Here is a 20543-nt window from a genome sequence, read left to right as displayed (position 1 = left end):
CAGTGTTGATCCAAACTCTACACGCAGCACAGCTCAACAGTGTTGGAAGACCGATAGCTGGTGTTCTGTGTTGCATCCAAAATGGCACCCTATTCCTTGTTTAGTGCACTACGACCAAATGGGCCTTGGTCAAAAGTAGCGCACTATAAAGGCGATAGGGTGCCATTTGGGAGGTAACTCTGGTGTCTCTATGGGAAACAGCTCCATATAGATGTAGGATCTTAATTTGATCAGGTCATTTTAAACTTGTAGTGTATTTGAGTTGAAAAAAGGCTTCTGTAGTTTGTAATTTCCTTATGAAAAATTAAGCAAACCCTACAAAAAAAGAGAGAGAGACAGAGAGACAGAGAGAGAGAGAGAGAGACAGACAGACAGACAGACAGACAGACAGACAGACAGACAGACAGACAGACAGACAGACAGACAGACAGACAGACAGAGAGACAGGGAGAGAGACAGTGAGAGAGGGAGTGAGGGAGTGAGAGAGTGAGTGAGTGAGTGAGGGAGAGAGTCAGACAGACAGACAGACAGACAGACAGAGAGAGAGAGAGAGACAGACAGAGAGACAGACAGACAGACAGACAGACAGACAGACAGACAGACAGACAGACAGACAGACAGACAGACAGACAGACAGACAGACAGACAGACAGACAGACAGACAGACAGACAGACAGACAGACAGACAGACAGACAGACAGACAGAGAGAGAGAGAGAGACAGAGAGAGACAGGGAGAGAGAGAGAGAGAGACAGAGAGAGACAGGGAGAGAGAGAGAGAGAGAGGGAGAGAGGGAGTGTGTGAACCGGCACGGACAGAGAGATAACACATCCTGGGGTATTAAGGAAAGACCTTTTGATGGCTTCTGAAAGTAGGTCACTAAGTCTTGTCTGATAAACCTGCTATCACTCTCACATTCTCAACATCACTGTCAAATTAAACAGACAGACAGACAGACAGACAGACAGACAGAGGGAGATAGAGGGAGAGACAGACAGACATTCTCAACATCACTGTCAAATTAAACAGACAGACAGACAGACAGACAGAGGGAGACAGGGAGAGACAGACAGACAGACATCACTGTCAAACAAACAGACAGACAGACAGACAGACAGACAGAGGGAGACAGAGGGAGATAGAGGAGAGACAGACAGACAGACAGACAGACAGACAGACAGACAGACAGACAGACAGACAGACAGACAGACAGACAGACAGACAGACAGAGGGAGACAGGACAGACAGACAGACAGACAGACAGACAGACAGACAGACAGACAGACAGACAGACAGACAGACAGACAGACAGACAGATCACTGACAAACAGACAGAACAGACAGACAGACAGAGGGAGACAGACAGACAGACAGACAGACAGACAGACAGACAGACAGACAGACAGACAGACAGACAGACAGACAGACAGACAGACAGACAGACAGACAGAGGGAGATAGAGGGAGAGACAGACAGACATTCTCAACATCACTGTCAAATTAAACATCTTTCAGAGAAAATGAGTCTTGCTCATCATGGTTGACAGATACATTTAAATGGCGTTAGTCTGAACGAAGGGGTTCAACTAATGTGATGACCATTGTCTCACAATCAATATTACATTCATAAAATCCAGAACTTTGGGCAACCGGAACCCTGGGCTACCTGTACCCTGGGCAACCTGAACCCTGGGCTACCTGTACCCTGGGCAACCTGAACCCTGGGCAACCTGAACCCTGGGCAACCTGAACCCTGGGCACCTGAACCCTGGGCAACATCACTGGCAACCTAAACATCTTACCTGAACCCTGGGAAAATGAGTCTGTACCCTGGGCAACCTCCTGGGCTACCTGAACCCTGGGCAATACATTTAAATGGAACCCTGGGCTAGTACCCTGGGCAACCGAACCCTGGGGTTCAACTAACCCTGACCTGACCTGGGCAACCTGAACCCAATCAATGAATTACATTCACCTGAAAATCCAGAACCTTTGGGCACCTGAACCTGGGCTAACCCTGGGGGAACCCTACCTGTACCCTGGGCAACCTGAACCCTGGGCTACCTGAACCTTGGGCTACCTGAGAGCCACAAAGTGGTCCTTCAAGCCAGATCTTGAGTCAGTGACTTAAAGTTCATCCTCCTTTACAAACACTGTAGGTAGCTCCTTTTCAGCAAACATTGTTGCTGCTGTGTACAGACAAAAATAGTAAATGATGTTAGTGAGTGAGCAGCAACTCTGTGAGGAGTCTTACTTGTCCAACACATTCTTCCTCTTGGCTGGTGTAGTGTTCTCTAATTGTAGGCTGGGCTGGTTGATGTAGAGAACAGCCAGACTGAAGTATGAGTTCCACACCTAGACAGAGACACACACAGACCATATAAATTAGCATTAAAAGTTCAAGTTAAATAAGAACCAAAACATGTACAATGTTCATCAATTTGTAGGTCAAATTTTTTTAAAGTATTATATTCACACAACATTTTAATAATCTTTTCACTTACAATGTTTATGTTTTTATGAGGTATGTCATTTCTACTCTACCATCCATTACCGAATCAAATTCAGATCTGTAATCTACAAATTACGACATTCTATCATTTATTTACCAGCTGGTTCAATCCACTTAACATCCCTTTAAATAAAAATGGAAATCATGTTTAGTAGATGTTTCTGAGTCAAGCAAGGCATTCCTTCTTTACTATTTCCACACTAGGGAGTAGATCTTTTCTCCATCTGCAACAACCTTTATTCATTAATCATGTAATTTACCCTTTACAAGGGAGGAAAGAGGGAGAGGAGAAGAGAAGAGAGGAGAGATGAGGAGGAGAGTAGAGGGGGAGGTGAGGACAGAAGGATGAGGAGGAGAGGAGAAGGAGAGGAGAGAAGAGATGAGGAGGAGAGTAGAGGGGGAGGAGAGGAGAGATGAGGAGGAGAGTAGAGGGGGAGGAGAGGAGAGAAGGATGAGGAGGACAGGAGAGGGGGAGGAGAGGAGAGAAGGATGAGGAGGACAGGAGAAGGGGAGAGGAGAGGGTGAAAGGAGAGGAGCAGAGGGAAGGAGAGCAGGGGAGGAGCAAGAAGAGGAGGGGAGGAGAGCTGTGAGATTAACCAAACTGTCGGTTATTTTTCAGGATTTTTTTAAACAACTGCTACTATAGTGATTCTGTCAGACAGCAGCGCTATAGAGATGAGATGATGACTTAGTGATTCTGTCAGACAGCAGGCAGCAGCTCTATAGAGATGAGTTGACTTAGTGTTTCTGTCAGACAGCAGCTCTATAGAGATGAGATGAGATGATGACTTAGTGATTCTGTCAGACAGCAGCTCTATAGAGATGAGATGACTTAGTGATTCTGTCAGACAGCAGCTCTATAGAGATGAGATGATGACTTAGTGATTCTGTCAGACAGCAGCTCTATAGAGATGAGATGACTTAGTGATTCTGTCAGACAGCAGCTCTATAGAGATGAGATGATGACTTAGTGATTCTGTCAGACAGCAGCTCTATAGAGATGAGATGATGACTTAGTGATTCTGTCAGACAGCAGCTCTATAGAGATGAGATGATGACTTAGTGATTCTGTCAGTCAGCAGCTCTATAGAGAGAGATGATGATGATGACTATAGAGATAGTGATTCTGTCAGACAGCAGCTCTATAGAGATGAGATGATGACTTAGTGATTCTGTCAGACAGCAGCTCTATAGAGATGAGATGATGACTTAGTGATTCTGTCAGACAGCAGCTCTATAGAGATGAGATGACTTAGTGATTCTGTCAGACAGCAGGCAGCAGCTCTATAGAGATGAGATGATGACTTAGTGATTCTGTCAGACAGCAGCTCGATAGAGATGAGATGATGACTTAGTGATTCTGTCAGACAGCAGCTCTATAGAGATGAGATGAGATGATGACTTAGTGATTCTGTCAGACAGCAGCTCTATAGAGATGAGATGACTTAGTGATTCTGTCAGACAGCAGCTCTATAGAGATGAGATGATGACTTAGTGATTCTGTCAGACAGCAGACAGCAGCTGTATAGAGATGACATGATGACTTAAAAATAAAATAATAAAGTTATCAAATAAAACAAATGTAATATCAACAACAACTGAAATATTTTGTTAAAGTAATGTGAATAAATGATGGCTAATAAGTGATGAGCAGTAATGGACAGTCACTACCATCATGGGACTTGTATTGTTTTAGTCTGTGTAGTTACAGCATTCAACCCACATAATGTCTACAAATATAATTGAAAACCGTGATTATTTGAAAAAAATAATCGATCTGAAACAGAGCCGACCTCTAAAAGCACCTGCTGGGTACTGAGCTACTACTGAGCTGCAGGGTGCAGTAAAGACACAGCTGTTGGAGGCAAGCTGTGTGTGTGAGTGAGTGTGGTGTGTATGTGTGTGTGTGCATGTGTGTGTGTGCGTGTTTGCATGCTTGCTTGTATGGTGTGTGCGTGCGAGCATACCTGCGCTTTTATGTGTGCTGTGTGTGTGTATTTGTGTGTGTGTGTGTGTGTGTGTGTGTGTGACTCTGTCAAAATCACAAACCTTGAAATCAAAGTCAGCTTCGGTGAAGTTTTTGTTCAGAGCCGGGGACAGACACTGGGCTGTCGTCACTATGATGCTAGAGGGGGAAATAAAACAATACTAAAGTCATAGCCTGGGTACCAGTCTAAAGTCATAGCCTGGGTACCAGTCTAAAGCCATAGCCTGGGTACCAGTCTAAAGCCATAGCCTGGGTACCAGTCTAAAGTCATAGCCTGGGTACCAGTCTAAAGTCATAGCCTGGGTACCAGTCTAAAGTCATAGCCTGGGTACCAGTCTAAAGTCATAGCCTGGGTACCAGTCTAAAGTCATAGCCTGGGTACCAGTCTAAAGTCATAGCCTGGGTACCAGTCTAAAGTTATAGCCTGGTATCAGTAGCCTGGGTACCAGTCTAAAGTCATAGCCTGGGTACCAGTCTAAAGTTATAGCCTGGGTACCAGTCTAAAGTCATAGCCTGGGTACCAGTCTAAAGTTATAGCCTGGGTACCAGTCTAAAGTCATAGCCTGGGTACCAGTCTAAAGTCATAGCCTGGGTACCAGTCTAAAGTCATAGCCTGGGTACCAGTCTAAAGTCATAGCCTGGGTACCAGTCTAAAGTCATAGCCTGGGTACCAGTCTAAAGTCAGCATCCAGGATTAAAGAACATGTTTTATTCCATCCTGTCTGAGAAAAAACATAAAAGGGGGAAGGATGGAGGTGTGTCAATAAAAGGGGGATGGATGGAGGTGTGTCAATAAAAGGGGGATGGATGGAGGTGTGTCAATAAAAGGGGGATGGATGGAGGTGTGTCAATAAAAGGGGATGGATGGAGGTGTGTCAATAAAAGGGGGATGGATGGAGGTGTGTCAATAGGTGTGTCAATAAAAGGGGGATGGATGGAGGTGTGTCAATAAAAGGGGATGGATGGAGGTGTGTCAATAAAAGGGGGATGATGGAGGTGTGTCAATAAAAGGGGGATGGATGGAGGTGTGTCAATAAAAGGGGGATGGATGGAGGTGTGTCAATAAAAAATGGAGGGGATGGATGGAGGTGTGTCAATAAAAAATGGGGGGATGGATGGAGGTGTGTCAATAAAAGGGGGGATGGATGGAGGTGTGTCTATAAAAAATGGATGGGGGATGGATGGAGGTGTGTCTATAAAAGGGGATGGATGGGGGTGTGTATATGGGATGAAAGGTGTGGGGGATGATAGAGGTGTGTATTTGAAAGGTGTGTATTTAAAGGGGGATGATAGAGGTGTGTCTATAAAAGGGGGATGATAGAGGTGTGTATATAAAAGGGGGATGATAGAGGTGTGTCTATAAAAGGGGATGGATGGAGGGGTGTATATAAAAGGGGGATGATAGAGGTGTGTATTTAAAAGGGGGATGATAGAGGTGTGTCTATAAAAGGGGGATGGATGGAGGTGTGTCAATGTGTGTGTGTGTGTGTGTGTTCAGGACAACATACTTGCTGGTCAGCAGCCTCATCACGTTCCAGTCCCGGGGAAAGACACTGAGCTTCATCAGGTTACGAAACACACAAAAGATCTTCAACAGGAACTCCTGAGAGGGAAAGAGAGAAAAAGAGAGACAGAGAGAGGGAGAACAGTATGATAATCTGTCTATAATAATTTGCAATATTATTTTAGTTGTATGTGGGCCATATTCTATCAGTAATATGTGTGTCAGGTTTATCAATGACTCTCACGTCTGGTGGGTGTTATGAAAGCTGGCGCCGTATCATTTGCATACCAAAAGCAACCTGTCATCGCCTGGATACCAGTCTGCCTAAGGCTCATGACACGGAGTACGATGAGTGGATTCTGGAGATCAGCTCAGCTCTCCAGAATGTACTCCACTGTCTCCCACCAACTCTTCCATTATTCATTGTTTCATTGTTTATATATATATTTTTAAATAAATTCCCCATTACATACGTAACCAGCAGGTCTAGTATATGTACCGTTAATCCCTGTCATTTGGTGACCTTCGTTTCTGTTGAGGGATTGTATTACAGTCATTTACTGTTCTCAGTCTCAGAGTGGAACCGCTCAGTCTCAGAGAAGAAACGTTCAGTCTCAGAGTCTCACAGTGGAACGTTCAGTCTCAGAGAAGAAACGTTCAGTCTGGGAGTGGAAGTCTCAGAGTGGAAACGTTCAGTCTCAGAGTGGAAACGTTCAGTCTGGGAGTGGAAACTTTCAGTCTCACAGTGGAAACGTTCAGTCTGGGAGTGGAAACGTTCAGTCTCAAGTGGAAACTTTCAGTCTCACAGTGGAAACGCTCAGTCTGGGAGTGGAAACGCTCAGTCTCTTGGTTTGATTTGTAAAAATGTCTGAAAACATCATTTCACTTTGACATGAGGGTGTATTGTGTGTAGGCCAGTGACATTTTAAATTCACCCATTTTAATGCTGTAACACAAAATCTATAAACGTGTGTGTCACCTTCAGCTCCTCTTTGCTCTGGAAGTTGTCCAGCAGATGTTGGAAATGGATTTCAGACATCTGACGCAGCAGAGATAGGAGGCAGGACACATACTCTCCCTGCCAATGAGAGCACAGGCACACGCATGTCAGCCAATCACAGTGCCCCGTGAGCCACCCGATGACCAATCAAAACACAGGTGGGAAGAAGGGGGGGGGTAAGGATAATGAAGATGAGAGACATGATTGGATAGGGGTTTGATTCAAAGCAGACAGTACAGTAAGTTAGTTTGAATTAGTTTATTTTAGTTAATACATTCAACTGTGGTTCCTGGGTTCCGAACATTGTTAAGTTTATCAAACTGTTTCAAAACTGGCCATTGATATCAAACAAATACATTTAAGATTAAACATTTTGGGCCTTGCTGAAAGCATATCTTTAATTTGACTACAGTATATTATTGTGAAAACATATGACTATATTCTTCCAAAAATAATTAAACTCAGATTGAAAATATATAAAAATCTCCAACTGACAAGGGAGACAACAGGATGAAGGAGAGAGGGAGAGAAACATGCAGGGACAGGTGTGTTGGAGGTGTAGGGTGAGAGGAGGAGAGAGATGGAGAGAGAGAGAGAGAGAGAGAGAGATGGAGAGAGAGAGAGAGAGAGAGAGAGATGCAGGGACAGGAGTGTTGGAGGGGTGGAGTGACAGATGGAGAGAGGGATGAGGATGAAAACCAGGGACTTAGGTTCCTCCAACGTCTGCCAAGACGGAGTACTGCCTGTCCCTTGAGCTAAGGATGGGAGATGACAAGGAAAGGATGACGTAGATAGTAGAAGCAGATTGTTAGTTACTAACAGTGATCTCAGCCGTGCACTGTGGGCAGCGATGGCCTCTTACCGCCTCCTGGGACTGAGACTTGCTCATGATGGCCAGCAGGGTCTGGAGTAGCACATCCAGGAGAGACTCGACCATCATCTCTATGTCCTCCTGCACCGGGGTGTCCTAGGGGGAGATATGAATACATAGAAAATACATGAATATATCGGTATGGTAGGCTGTGTAAATCTACCTGCTCTGTTTGTATGGTACGGACTAGAGTTTACCAGCTGGTCTTGATGATGGAGAAGATAGAGCCTAGAATAGTTTACCAGCTGGTCTTGATGATGGAGAAGATAGCGCCTAGAATAGTTTACCAGAGAGCTGGTCTTGATGATGGAGAAGATAGAGTCTAGAATAGTTTACCAGAGAGCTGGTCTTGATGATGGAGAAGATAGAGCCTAGAATAGTTTACCAGAGAGCTGGTCTTGATGATGGAGAAGATAGAGCCTAGAATAGTTTACCAGAGAGCTGGTCTTGATGATGGAGAAGATAGAGCCTAGAATAGTTTACCAGAGAGCTGGTCTTGATGATGGAGAAGATAGAGCCTAGAATAGTTTACCAGAGAGCTGGTCTTGATGATGGAGAAGATAGAGACTAGAATAGTTTACCAGAGAGCTGGTCTTGATGATGGAGAAGATAGAGACTAGAATAGTTTACCAGCTGGTCTTGATGATGGAGAAGATAGAGCCTAGAATAGTTTACCAGAGAGCTGGTCTTGATGATGGAGAAGATAGAGACTAGAGATAGTTTACCAGAGAGCTGGTCTTGATGATGGAGAAGATACTGCTGAGGATGCCAGAACAGATGAGCAGCTCTTTCTGCTGTCTCAGGTGGAGGTGGATGTGATGCAGGACCACGGGAAGCAGGATCCTACGAGACTCTGAGATACAAAGAGGGAGAGGGGGGGGGAGCAGAGAGAGAAGCAGAGGAGAGAGAGGGGGATGCAGAGAGAGAGAGAGCGAGAGAGAGAGAGTGAGAGAGAGTGAGAGAGTGAGAGAGACAGAGAGAGAGAGAGAGAGAGAGAGACAGAGAGAGAGAAAGAGACAGAGAGAGAGAAAGAGACAGAGAGAGAGAGAGAGAGAGAGAGAGAGAGAGAGATAGGGAAGCAGAGAGGGAGAGAGAAAGTTTTAGAGCATTTACCTACAACTGACCAATACAACAGTTAATGATAATATGAGTATGTCATCCATTCACCTCCATGTGGATCTCATATCTACTTACATATTGTAATATTAGTGCTATTGGAAATATCGTAAACTCCGAAACCCCAAACACAAAAACTGCTGTAAAGCGTCAAAGTGGTCATAACTCATAATGTCATCCAAGTGCTAAATACCTGGGAAAGAGAAGAGACGGCTGTCGACGGTGCGAGCGATGGACTGCAGTTTGACCACGTCCATGGACTGTCCGATGTGTACGGTGCTAGGCATGCTGCCCAGCGTGCCCCGTACGAACTCTGCCACTTCCTGGACTGTAAACATCTGAAGCAGTTCATCAAATATGGCCGGGAATGAGTTCAGGAGCGCCGCCTGGGGGGTTGGGGAGAAACCGAGGGAGGGTGAGAGAGAGATGAGAGAGGGGGCCAGAGTGACCAGTTCCATACTCCACACTGGACCGACGGCTCGGGAGTGTGGTGTGGGTGATTTGGGGTGGTGTGAAACAGACTGTCAGGCCTGTGAAGGAACTACAGATGTCGGATCTTAATATGACCCATTTAGTCACTGGAGGAAAATAATCCTGCACCAGGAGGATTTGAATAGATATGTAAATACTACAGGTGCAGCTGGAATTGATAAAATGGTGTCCCCGAGGAGGGTACACACGCGTCTTCCAGGTTTCGGCTCGACTTAGCTTTTTTTTAAATGGTAATTTCTTTGTTAAATAATACTTTGTTTGGTCAGAATGTTCGTGCAATAATTTCCTACGACCTACGACAACTTCTGCATCGTGAATCAGAAGCTACACACTTATCTCTTAGCCTCCCAGATCAGGAATACTACATCCACTCCTCTGTTCCCAGCACAGCGAACTTACCTGTTGCTGAAAGGACGGGCTACACGGCCTCCTCTTCCTAGTACTCTGATGGCTAATGTCCAATCGCTATTCATTGACTACAGTTCAGTGTTTAACACTATTGTTCCCTCCAAGCTCATCACCAAGCTCAGAGCCCCAGGGTCTGGACACCAAGCTCAGAGCCCCAGGGTCAGGACACCAAGCTCAGAGCCCCAGGGTCTGGACACCAAGCTCAGAGCCCCAGGGTCAGGACACCAAGCTCAGAGCCCCAGGGTCTGGACACCAAGCTCAGAGCCCCAGGGTCTTGACACCAAGCTCAGAGCCCCAGGGTCTGGACACCAAGCTCAGAGCCCTGGGTCTGGACACCAAGCTCAGAGCCCCAGGGTCTGGACACCAAGCTCAGAGCCCCAGGGTCTGGACACCAAGCTCAGAGCCCCAGGGTCTGGACACCAAGCTCAGAGCCCCAGGGTCTGGACACCAAGCTCAGAGCCCCAGGGTCTGGACACCAAGCTCAGAGCCCTAGGGTCTGGACACCAAGCTCAGAGCCCTGGGTCTGGACACCAAGCTCAGAGCCCCAGGGTCTGGACACCAAGCTCAGAGCCCTGGGTCTGGACACCAAGCTCAGAGCCCTGGGTCTGGACACCAAGCTCAGAGCCCTGGGTCTGGACACCAAGCTCAGAGCCCTGGGTCTGGACACCATCCTCTGCTACTGGATCCTGGACTTCCTGATGGGCAGACCACAGGCTTTGAGGATTGGCAACAACACCTCCTCCACACTGAATCTTGATAACACAGTGTCCTCAGTCCTCTGCTGCTCCCTGTTCACCACTTGGCTTTGCACAAGACCACCTCCATCATCAAGTTCGCTGACGACACCCCAGATGTTGGCCTGATAACCAGCAACGACGAGTCAGCCTATAGGGAGTAGGTAATCGAACTGATAGTGTGGTGTCATGACAACAACCTCCCCTCTTAACGTGATCAAAACAAAGGAGTTGATTGTTGACTTCAGGAAGCAGAGGAGGGAACATGTCCTGATCCACATCAACGGGACTGCATTAGAAAGAGTCACACATTTTAAGTTCCTCTGTGTCCACATCACCGATGACTTGACTTGAACCAACAACACCACCACCACTCTTGTCAAGAGGGGCGCAACAGAGTCTACTTCCTAAGGCGGCTGAAGAAATTCAGCATGACTCCTCGGGTCCTTTCCAAATAATACAGAATGCACCATCGAGAGCATCCTGCAGGGGCCAGAGGGTGGTGAAGACGGCCCTGTACATCACTGAGGCCGTGCACCCACCCATCCAGGACATTTACTTGAAACGGTACCTGAGGAAGGCCTGCAGCATCATCAAGGACCCCACACACCCCAGCCACAAGCTGTTCTCTCCCTTACCGTCGGGCAGACGGTATCGGAGTATGAGGTTTGATAGAACATCTGAGCCTAGTTGGTATCTACAAGCCATCAGACTGCCGAACACTTGAACTGGACTGACCACCTGCTCTGATTCTCCACACCTTAGCGCTCACACACACACACACACACACACACACACACACACACACACACACACACACACACACACACACACACACACACATACACACACACACACACTGGAGGAACCACACACACACAGGAACTAGTACTGTCTGGAGTTACTCTCTGTGTGCTGTACTGCCTGGAGGAACTAGTACTGTCTGGAGGAACTAACTAGTACTGTCTGAACTAGTACTGTCTAGTTACTGTCTGGAGGAACTCTGTCTGTAGCTGTCTGGAGGAACTGTACTCTGGAGGAACTAGAGTCTGGAGCAACTACCCCTGTCTGGAGGAACTAGTACTGTTTGGAGGAACTAGTACTGTCTGGAGGAACTAGTGCTGTTGTAGTTACTCTCTGAGGGTTGTACTGTCTGGAGGAACTAGTACTGTCTGGAGGAACTAGTACTGTCTGGAGTAACTAGTACTGTCTGGAGGAACTAGCACTGTCTGGAGGAACCAGCACTGTCTGGAGGAACCAGCACTGTCTGGAGGAACTAGTACTGTCTGGAGGAACTAGTACTGTCTGGAGGAACTAGTACTGTCTGGAGCCCTATAGCATTATTTTAAATAGCGAGCCCTATAGCGTTATTTTAAATAGCGAGCCCTATAGCGTTATTTTAAATAGCGAGCCCTATAGCGTTATTTTAGATAGCAAGCCCTATAGCGTTATTTTAGATAGCAAGCCCTATAACATTATTTTAGATAGCAAGCCCTGATCCCAATGACTCAACTGCCCACACATCGAGAGAAAGAGATCTGCTATTTTTTTTTGCCTCTCACGAGGCTCAACAGGAAGGTTCTCCACAACATAAGAGTAATCAAGTTAAGATCCGACATATGTGCCATGTACCTAGGAGGTTTGAAATTGAGGGATCCTATCAGAAATGATTAGAGATTTCCCCATTCATAGATGGTATTATTGATACTTTAGCTACTGGGTACCATGGATCACCTATGGCCTTACAGTCCAAATGAGACAGTCCTTGGGGAAAGTAGTGTGGATGTTTCTACAAGCACGACAGGCATCACACAGAGTCATCACACAGAGTCATTACATAACACAGATTGAGGTGATTGACGTGATAGATTTGTAGGTAGGTGAATGGTTGGAGAGCAAACGTGATGATGAAACAGTAGGAGACTGGAAAGGTTAATAACAAACCAATCACACAAAGGAAGCAAACCAAAAACATGTGTAAGGCTTCATTTCAGCTATGGATTGGTTGGTGACATGGTTGAGGGTCGGTCGAGACGTAGGTTGTTTATTTCTTGTAGTTTGCAGAAGGGGTGGTGATTTGGGGAGGAGGTAGGCAGATTAGTAGGGAGGTTGAGTTTCTTGCTGTTAGAAAAATGGGTTGATTGGTAATTTAGGAGGAGATAAGTGGGTTGGTTGAGTAGTAATTTGTAAAAAGGGGTTGGTTGGTGGGTTGGTGATTTGAGAGGTGGTAGGTAGATTTCCTGTTTGAAAAGGGGGGTTGGTTGGTGATTTGAGAAGTGGTAGGTGGATTTCCTGTTGTTTGTAAAAGGGGTCGTTTGGCGGTATGGGAAGTGCTTCATGGCAGAGTGAACTGGCGGAATTGATCAGAGGACACATTTGTCAGAGGACGGCCAATACTGGAAGGGCTGTAGCTACTTACTGAGAGAGGAGAGGGGCGAGGAGCATTGGAGCTCCAGGCCTGAGTGCAGCTGTTGGGGCCGGGGGGCTGTCCCTGTCCAGAGTCAGGCTGGGAGACCTGAGGGGTCTGACCAGGACAGTCAGGGGACAGGGAAGGTCCCGGAGGAGGGCGACATAAGGAGGTAACATGTACATAAGGAAGTTGCAAAAGTGGGCAAAGGGGGGCAAATGAAGACAATATAGTGGCACAGGTTAATTAATTAATTAATTAATTTAATTTACATTAAACTAAGCAAAAAGATGACATTACAAACTATAGATTGTAAAGTAACTGAAGTAGCAAAGAGATACTAACTACTGTAGTTAGATTTGAAAAACAACATTTGACAGCTTCAGAGCTGAAAAGAGAGTTAAGCGATATAACTGATGTAATGATGGGATAGATGAGGATTATGCCAACAATACAACGTCCGCACACAGTAGCTAGTCTCTTCACTCCCTGGTGGGAATAATTAATCAATGTTGACTTGGTTGAAGTCTGGAAGTAGGTGACTAAAAAGTCAGTCATTCTCTACACAGCCTTCAAAAGAGATTAAAGACAGAGTTACACACATACAGTATCTAAGATATCTTGATGTCAGGAATGAAGATCGTAATGAAAACTGCACCATGGTGAGAGTCTAATCAACATTGACCCACTGCTAGGCTGGGCTACTGCTAGGCTAGGCTATTGATATGCTACTGCTATGCTAGGCTACTACTATGCTAGGCTAATGCTAGGCTCTTGCTAGGCTACTGCTATGCTAGGCTACTGCTAGGCTAGACTACTGCTAGGCTACTATTAGGCTAGCCTACTTTATGTTTGTGTGTGTGTGTGTGTGTGCGTATGTAGATCTCTAACCTGTGTGAAGATGAGTGTCTCAGAGCTGCGGCTGTCCAGACTGAGGACAAAGCGGATGGACTGGAAGAGCTCTTGGATGCTGGCTCTGAACTGTTCTTCCTCCATACCACAGGTAGCACGGGAGTACAGGATCCGAGACTGGATAATGAACTTCAACAGGTACTCCAGAGCCTGGGGTATGAGGGGGAGGGCGGAGAGGAGACGAGGGCATAGAGATGTTAGTCTCACATTGCTATACTTTTCAAGTCTTGCTCACTTGTGAAAACTGGAAATCAAGGTTCTGTAAACATCATGTAAAGACATTACCTTCTTAAATGTAGAAAACAATTCATTTGATTAAGATAAGTGCTAAAAACCTGGTGGGGTTTCAGTCTACCACGATTTTTTTTTATCATACATTAAGAGGAGGGGAAACAACGACATAGAAACCTTTGAAAGGTGTGATATTTTTGAAAAAAAAAAAAAAATCGTATTTATTTTCAGTCAACTGTGATAGTTTTTTCAGACATAAAGGATTGAGGAGGACCATCGCAGAGACAGAGACAGATAAACAGACAGACCCATGGGACATGGATGTAACCAGACATGCTTTCTAAGGACAGAATGGTGGTGCAGACTGTCATCCGTTTTTTTTAAATAATTCGGATTAATGCAGATACAATATATGATTTACAAGGAGCACTTTTACATTGCATCGTGGCATATTTGATATGATTAAACTTTATTCATAGTTTATTCAGCTAGCTTACTGAGTAGTCTCCTAAACACATTCAATTTAAACTTTACTGTTCAGGTATTTTGAATGTAATGATTGTTTTCTGACCAGCATATTTCTGACCAGGGAAAAAATAATGTTGAGCCTTGTATTTTATTTAACAAAGGCCCAGGGTTTTTGTCTTCCCTGGTCAGGTCACAGACATGGTCAAGGAAATTTTCAGCCCCCTCCCCCCATCACCCCGTGTCTCTGGTCAAAAGGACAAAGGGACAACGGGACAACTTCCAGTGGAGCATGTTCTCCTACCCTCATGGCCTCCTGGATGTGGTCCTGCTTCACCACTTCTGCAGAACGGTCCATGTACCACTTCAGACAGCGGATCAACTCTCTGGATGGGACACACAACAAAGGAAAGACCATTCATCACAACATGCGCTATCAGTCAAAAGTTCGGACACACCTACTTATTCCAGGTTTTTTTTAAATCTTTTTTTTTACTATTTCCTGGAATTCTGGAAAAATAGTGAAGATGTCAAAACTATTAAATAACACTTATTTGTAACCTTTATTTTACTAGGCAAGTCAGTTAAGAACAAATTCTTATTTACAATGACAGTTAACTGTGGGTTAACTGCCTGTTCAGGGGCAGAACCTTGTCAGCTCGGGGATTTGAACTTGCAACCTTTCAGTTATTAGTCCAATGCTCTAACCACTAGGCTACCCTGCCACACCGAATCATGTAGTAACTAAAAAAAATATTAAACAAATAAAATATATATTTGAGATTTGAGATTCTTCAAAGTAGCCACTCTTTTCCTTGAGGACAGCTTTGCACACTCTTGGCATTCTCTCCACCAGATTCGTGAGGTAGACACCTGGAATGCATTTCAATTAACAGGTGTCTCTTTCAACCAACATAGGTCAGATAATGGTAGGATCTTCTTTTAGTACTGATGGGGATTTCATGTAAATACTATATGTATGATGCACTTTAAGCGAGACTTCAGAAAAGTAACATTCAGGATCTGGATAACATGTGTGAAATTAGGTATATTTTACAGGTTATTTAAATGTTGACTGGCTTTCATCAAGCTGCCCACTCAAACTGTAACTAGTGCCTGCAACCTGGTTCAGGTTATCAGTCAACATACCAGGGTAATTTTAAACAGCACAGGAATGAAATCATTAACATGTATTGATCACATTTTTTTACTTAGCTTGAAAGCAGTACCCAGATACATTGGATGTAGTGATCACATATAGTAGCCATATCTACGATAACCAACGTTCCAAAGGCCCTAATATAGTCTATAAGAGGTCATGCAAGATGTTTTGCTGGTCTGTGGTGTGTAATGAGGAGCAAACAGATGCTGCACTTGACACATTTATGAAATTGCTTATTCCAATTACGAATAAGCATGCACCCATTTAGAAAATGAATATAAAAACTGCTAAATCCCTGTGGATTGATGAGGAATTGAAAAATGTTATGGTTGAGCAGGATGAGGCGAAAGGAATGGGAAATAAGTCTGGCTGCACAACTGATTGGCAAACATACTGCAAATTGAGAAATTACTTGACTAAACTGAATAAAAAGAAGAAGACACTACGCTATGAAACAAAGATAAATGCCAAAGAATGATAATGAAAAGCTTTGGAGCACCTTAAATGAAACTTTGAGAAAAAAGGCAAACTCAGCTCCATCATGCATTGAATCTGATGGCTCATTCATCACAAAGCCCACTGATATTGCCAACTACTTTAGTGATTTTTTCATTGGCAAGATGAGTAAACTTATTCATGACATGTCTGCAACAAACGCTGACAATACACATCCAAGTATATCTGACCAAATTATGAAAAACAAGCATTGATATTTTGTATTCTGTAAAGTGATGGTGGAAGAGGTGAACAAACTATTGTTGTCCATCAACAACAACAAGCCACCGGGGTCTGACAATCTGGATGGAAAATTACTGAGGATAATAGTGGACGATATTGCCACTCCTATTTGCCACATCTTCAATGTAAGCCTACTAGAAAGTGTGTGCCCTCAGGCCTGGAGGGAAGCAAAAGTCTTTCCGCTACCTAAGAATAGTAAAGCCCCTTTACTGGCTCAAACAGCCGACCAATCAGCCTGTTACCAACCCCTAGTAAAGGTTTGGAAAGAATAGTGTTTGACCAGATACAAAGCTTTTTTACAGTAAACAAATTGACAACAAACTTTTAGCATGCTTTTTGGGACGGATATTCAACAAGCATAGCACTTACACAAATGACTGATGATTGGCTGAGAGAAATTGATGATAAAAATATTGTGGAGGCTGTTTTGTTAGACTTCAGTGCGGTTTTTGACATTATTGATCATAGTCTGCTGGTGGAAAAACTTGTTATGGCTTTACATCCCCTGCTATATTGTGGATGACAATATAATCCCTATACCAGTCTGCTGTTCCCACATGCTTCAAGAGGGCCACCATTGTTCCTGTTCCCAAGAAAGCTAAGGTAACTGAGCTAAACGACTACCGCCCCGTAGCACTCACATCCGTCATCATGAAGTGCTTTGAGAGACTAGTCAAGGACCATATCACCTCCACCCTACCTGACACCCTAGACCCACTCCAATTTGCTTACCGCCCAAATAGGTCCACAGACGATGCAATCTCAACCACACTGCACACTGCCCTAACCCATCTGGACAAGAGGAATACCTATGTGAGAATGCTGTTCATTGACTACAGCTCGGCATTCAACACCATAGTACCCTCCAAGCTCGTCATCAAGCTCGAGACCCTGGGTCTCGACCCCGCCCTGTGCAACTGGGTACTGGACTTCCTGACGGGCCGCCCCAGGTGGTGAGGGTAGGCAACAACATCTCCTCCCCGCTGATCCTCAACACTGGGGCCCCACAAGGGTGCGTTCTGAGCCCTCTCCTGTACTCCCTGTTCACCCACGACTGCGTGGCCACGCACGCCTCCAACTCAATCATCAAGTTTGCGGACGACACAACAGTGGTAGGCTTGATTACCAACAACGACGAGACGGCCTACAGGGAGGAGGTGAGGGCCCTCGGAGTGTGGTGTCAGGAAAATAACCTCACACTCAACGTCAACAAAACTAAGGAGATGATTGTGGACTTCAGGAAACAGCAGAGGGAACACCCCCTGTCCACATCGATGGAACAGAAGTGGAGAGGGTAGCAAGTTTTAAGTTCCTCGGCATACACATCACAGACAAACTGAATTGGTCCACTCACACAGACAGCATCGTGAAGAAGGCGCAGCAGCGCCTCTTCAACCTCAGGAGGCTGAAGAAATTCGGCTTGTCACCAAAAGCACTCACAAACTTCTACAGATGCACAATCGAGAGCATCCTGGCAGGCTGTATCACCGCCTGGTACGGCAACTGCTCCGCCCTCAACCGTAAGGCTCTCCAGAGGGTAGTGAGGTCTGCACAACGCATCACCGGGGGCAAACTACCTGCCCTCCAGGACACCTACACCACCCGATGCTACAGGAAGGCCATAAAGATCATCAAGGACATCAACCACCCGAGCCACTGCCTGTTCACCCCGTTATCATCCAGAAGGTGAGGTCAGTACAGGTGCATCAAAGCTGGGACCAAGAGACTGAAAAACAGCTTCTATCTCAAGGCCATCAGACTGTTAAACAGCCACCACTAACATTGAGTGGCTGCTGCCAACACACTGACACTGACTCAACTCCAGCCACTTTAATAATGGGAATTGATGGGAAATGATGTAAATATATCACTAGCCACTTTAAACAATGCTACCCTATATAATGTTACTTACCCTACATTATTCATCTCATATGCATACGTATATACTGTACTCTATATCATCGACTGCATCCTTATGTAATACATGTATCACTAGCCACTTTAACTATGCCACTTTGTTTACATACTCATCTCATATGTATATACTGTACCCGATACCATCTACTGTATCTTGCCTATGCTGCTCTGTACCATCACTCATTCATATATCCTTATGTACATATTCTTTATCCCCTTACACTGTGTATAAGACAGTAGTTTTGGAATTGTTAGTTAGATTACTTGTTGGTTATTACTGCATTGTCGGAACTAGAAGCACAAGCATTTCGCTACACTCGCATTAACATCTGCTAACCATGTGTATGTGACAAATAAAATTTGATTTGATTTGATTTGATGAAGAGTTACCTGTCTAACAGAACACAGAGGGTGTTCTTTAATGGAAGCCTCTCCAACATAATCCAGGTAGAATCAGGAATTCCCCAGGGCAGATGTCTAGGCCCCTTACTTTTTTCAATCTTTACTAATAACATGCCACTGGCTTTGAGTAAAGCCAGTGTGTCTATGTATGTGGATGACTCAACACTATACATGTCAGCTACTACTGCGACTGAAATGACTGCAACACTTAACAAAGAGCTGCAGTTAGTTTCAGAGTGGGTGGCAAGGATTAAGTTCGAAATATTTAGAACTAACACTAAAAACTTTGTATTTGGAACAAATCATTCACTAAACCTCAACTAAACATTGAAATAAATAAAGTGGACATTGGAGGTGACTAAACTACTTGGAGTAACCCTGGATTGTAAAACTGTCATGGTCAAAACATATTGATACAACAGTAGCTAATAAAGTGCTGCTCTACCTTCTATCAACAAGGCAGGTCCTACAGGCCCTAGTTTTGTCACACCTGGACTACTGTTCAGTCATTTGGTCAGAAGCCACAAAAAAGGGACTTAGGAAAATTGCATTTGGCCCAGAACAGAGCTGCACGGCTGGCCCTTGGATGTACACAGAGAGCTAATATTAATGCATGTCAATCTCTCATGGCTCAAAGTGGAGGGGAGATTGACTTCATCACTACTTGTATTTATGAGAGGTATTGACATGTTGAATGTACTGAGCTGTCTGTTTAAACTACTATCACACAGCTCAGACACCCATTCATACCCCACAAGACATGCCACCAGAGGTCTCTTCAAAGTCCCCAAGTCCAGAACAGACTATGGGAGGCGCACAGTACTACATAGAGCCATGACTACATGGAACTCTATTCCACATCAAGTAACTGATGCAAGCAGTAAAATTAGATTAAAAAAACAGAAAAAAATATACCTGGAGCCCAGGAAGAGTAGCTGCTGCTTTGGCAGGAACTAAAGGGGATCCATAATAAACCCCAGGAAGAGTAGCTGCTGCTTTGGCAGGAACTAATGGGGATCCATAATAAACCCCAGGAAGAGTAGCTGCTGCTTTGGCAGGAACTAATGGGGATCCATAATAAACCCCAGGAAGAGTAGCTGCTGCTTTGGCAGGAACTAATGGGGATCCATAATAAATACAAATGTTGAAGCTCTCTGAGAATGGCACATCTACATTATCTTTAGATCAATGATAAACCACTACATACACATCGAAGGATGAGGAGATAAATTAACTTAATTTGAAGAGAAAAACCAGCTACAACAAAGGTGTGATCTTGATCAGCAAATAACCAGCTGAGGCTCAGCTGTGACAAGTTCAACCACGTTAGCCTCAGCAGTGTCATGTCTGTTGTACGACTAACAGGAACTCACTTGTACGCCAGCGCTCCAGCAAAGTGCTTCTGGATGTAAGTGTCCATGACGGGACGGAAGTGATAGTACTTGCTGTCCCTGAGCAGATTAATGATGAACACCTGAGGAGAGAGAGAGAGAGGGAGAGAGAGAGGAGAAAGAGAGATATTCAGAAAGATAGAGAGAGCGAGAGGTGAGGGGGGAGAGAGAATGAGAGTGTCGGGGAGATGGCGAGAGAGAGGGAGAGAAAGACAGAGAGGGAGAGAAAGAGAGAGAGGGAAAGAAAGAGAGAGAGGGAGATAGAGAGGGAGAGAAAGAGAGAGAGGGAGAAAAA

General features: G+C 44.9%; 1 protein-coding gene across 2 annotated transcripts in view; it reads right to left on the bottom strand.

Moving 5' to 3' along the window:
• Nucleotides 1-20543, bottom strand: part of dock3 (dedicator of cytokinesis 3) — a 427692-nt gene that overhangs the window by 39125 nt on the left and 368024 nt on the right. For both annotated transcript variants that reach the window (XM_042324863.1, XM_042324864.1), the window contains exons 21-30: nucleotides 20231-20331; nucleotides 14943-15024; nucleotides 13922-14092; nucleotides 9183-9375; nucleotides 8599-8726; nucleotides 7865-7969; nucleotides 6982-7080; nucleotides 6007-6101; nucleotides 4561-4636; nucleotides 2254-2354 (exon numbers count right to left, since the gene is read on the bottom strand). In XM_042324863.1, coding sequence (XP_042180797.1) covers nucleotides 2254-2354; nucleotides 4561-4636; nucleotides 6007-6101; nucleotides 6982-7080; nucleotides 7865-7969; nucleotides 8599-8726; nucleotides 9183-9375; nucleotides 13922-14092; nucleotides 14943-15024; nucleotides 20231-20331 — 1151 coding nt within the window. The remainder of the gene's footprint in view (nucleotides 1-2253; nucleotides 2355-4560; nucleotides 4637-6006; nucleotides 6102-6981; nucleotides 7081-7864; nucleotides 7970-8598; nucleotides 8727-9182; nucleotides 9376-13921; nucleotides 14093-14942; nucleotides 15025-20230; nucleotides 20332-20543) is intronic.

This window comes from Oncorhynchus tshawytscha, linkage group LG07 (assembly GCF_018296145.1).
Source record: "Oncorhynchus tshawytscha isolate Ot180627B linkage group LG07, Otsh_v2.0, whole genome shotgun sequence".
Classification (NCBI taxonomy): Eukaryota; Metazoa; Chordata; class Actinopteri; order Salmoniformes; family Salmonidae; genus Oncorhynchus; species Oncorhynchus tshawytscha.
This window is presented reverse-complemented; position numbering and strand designations above follow the sequence as displayed.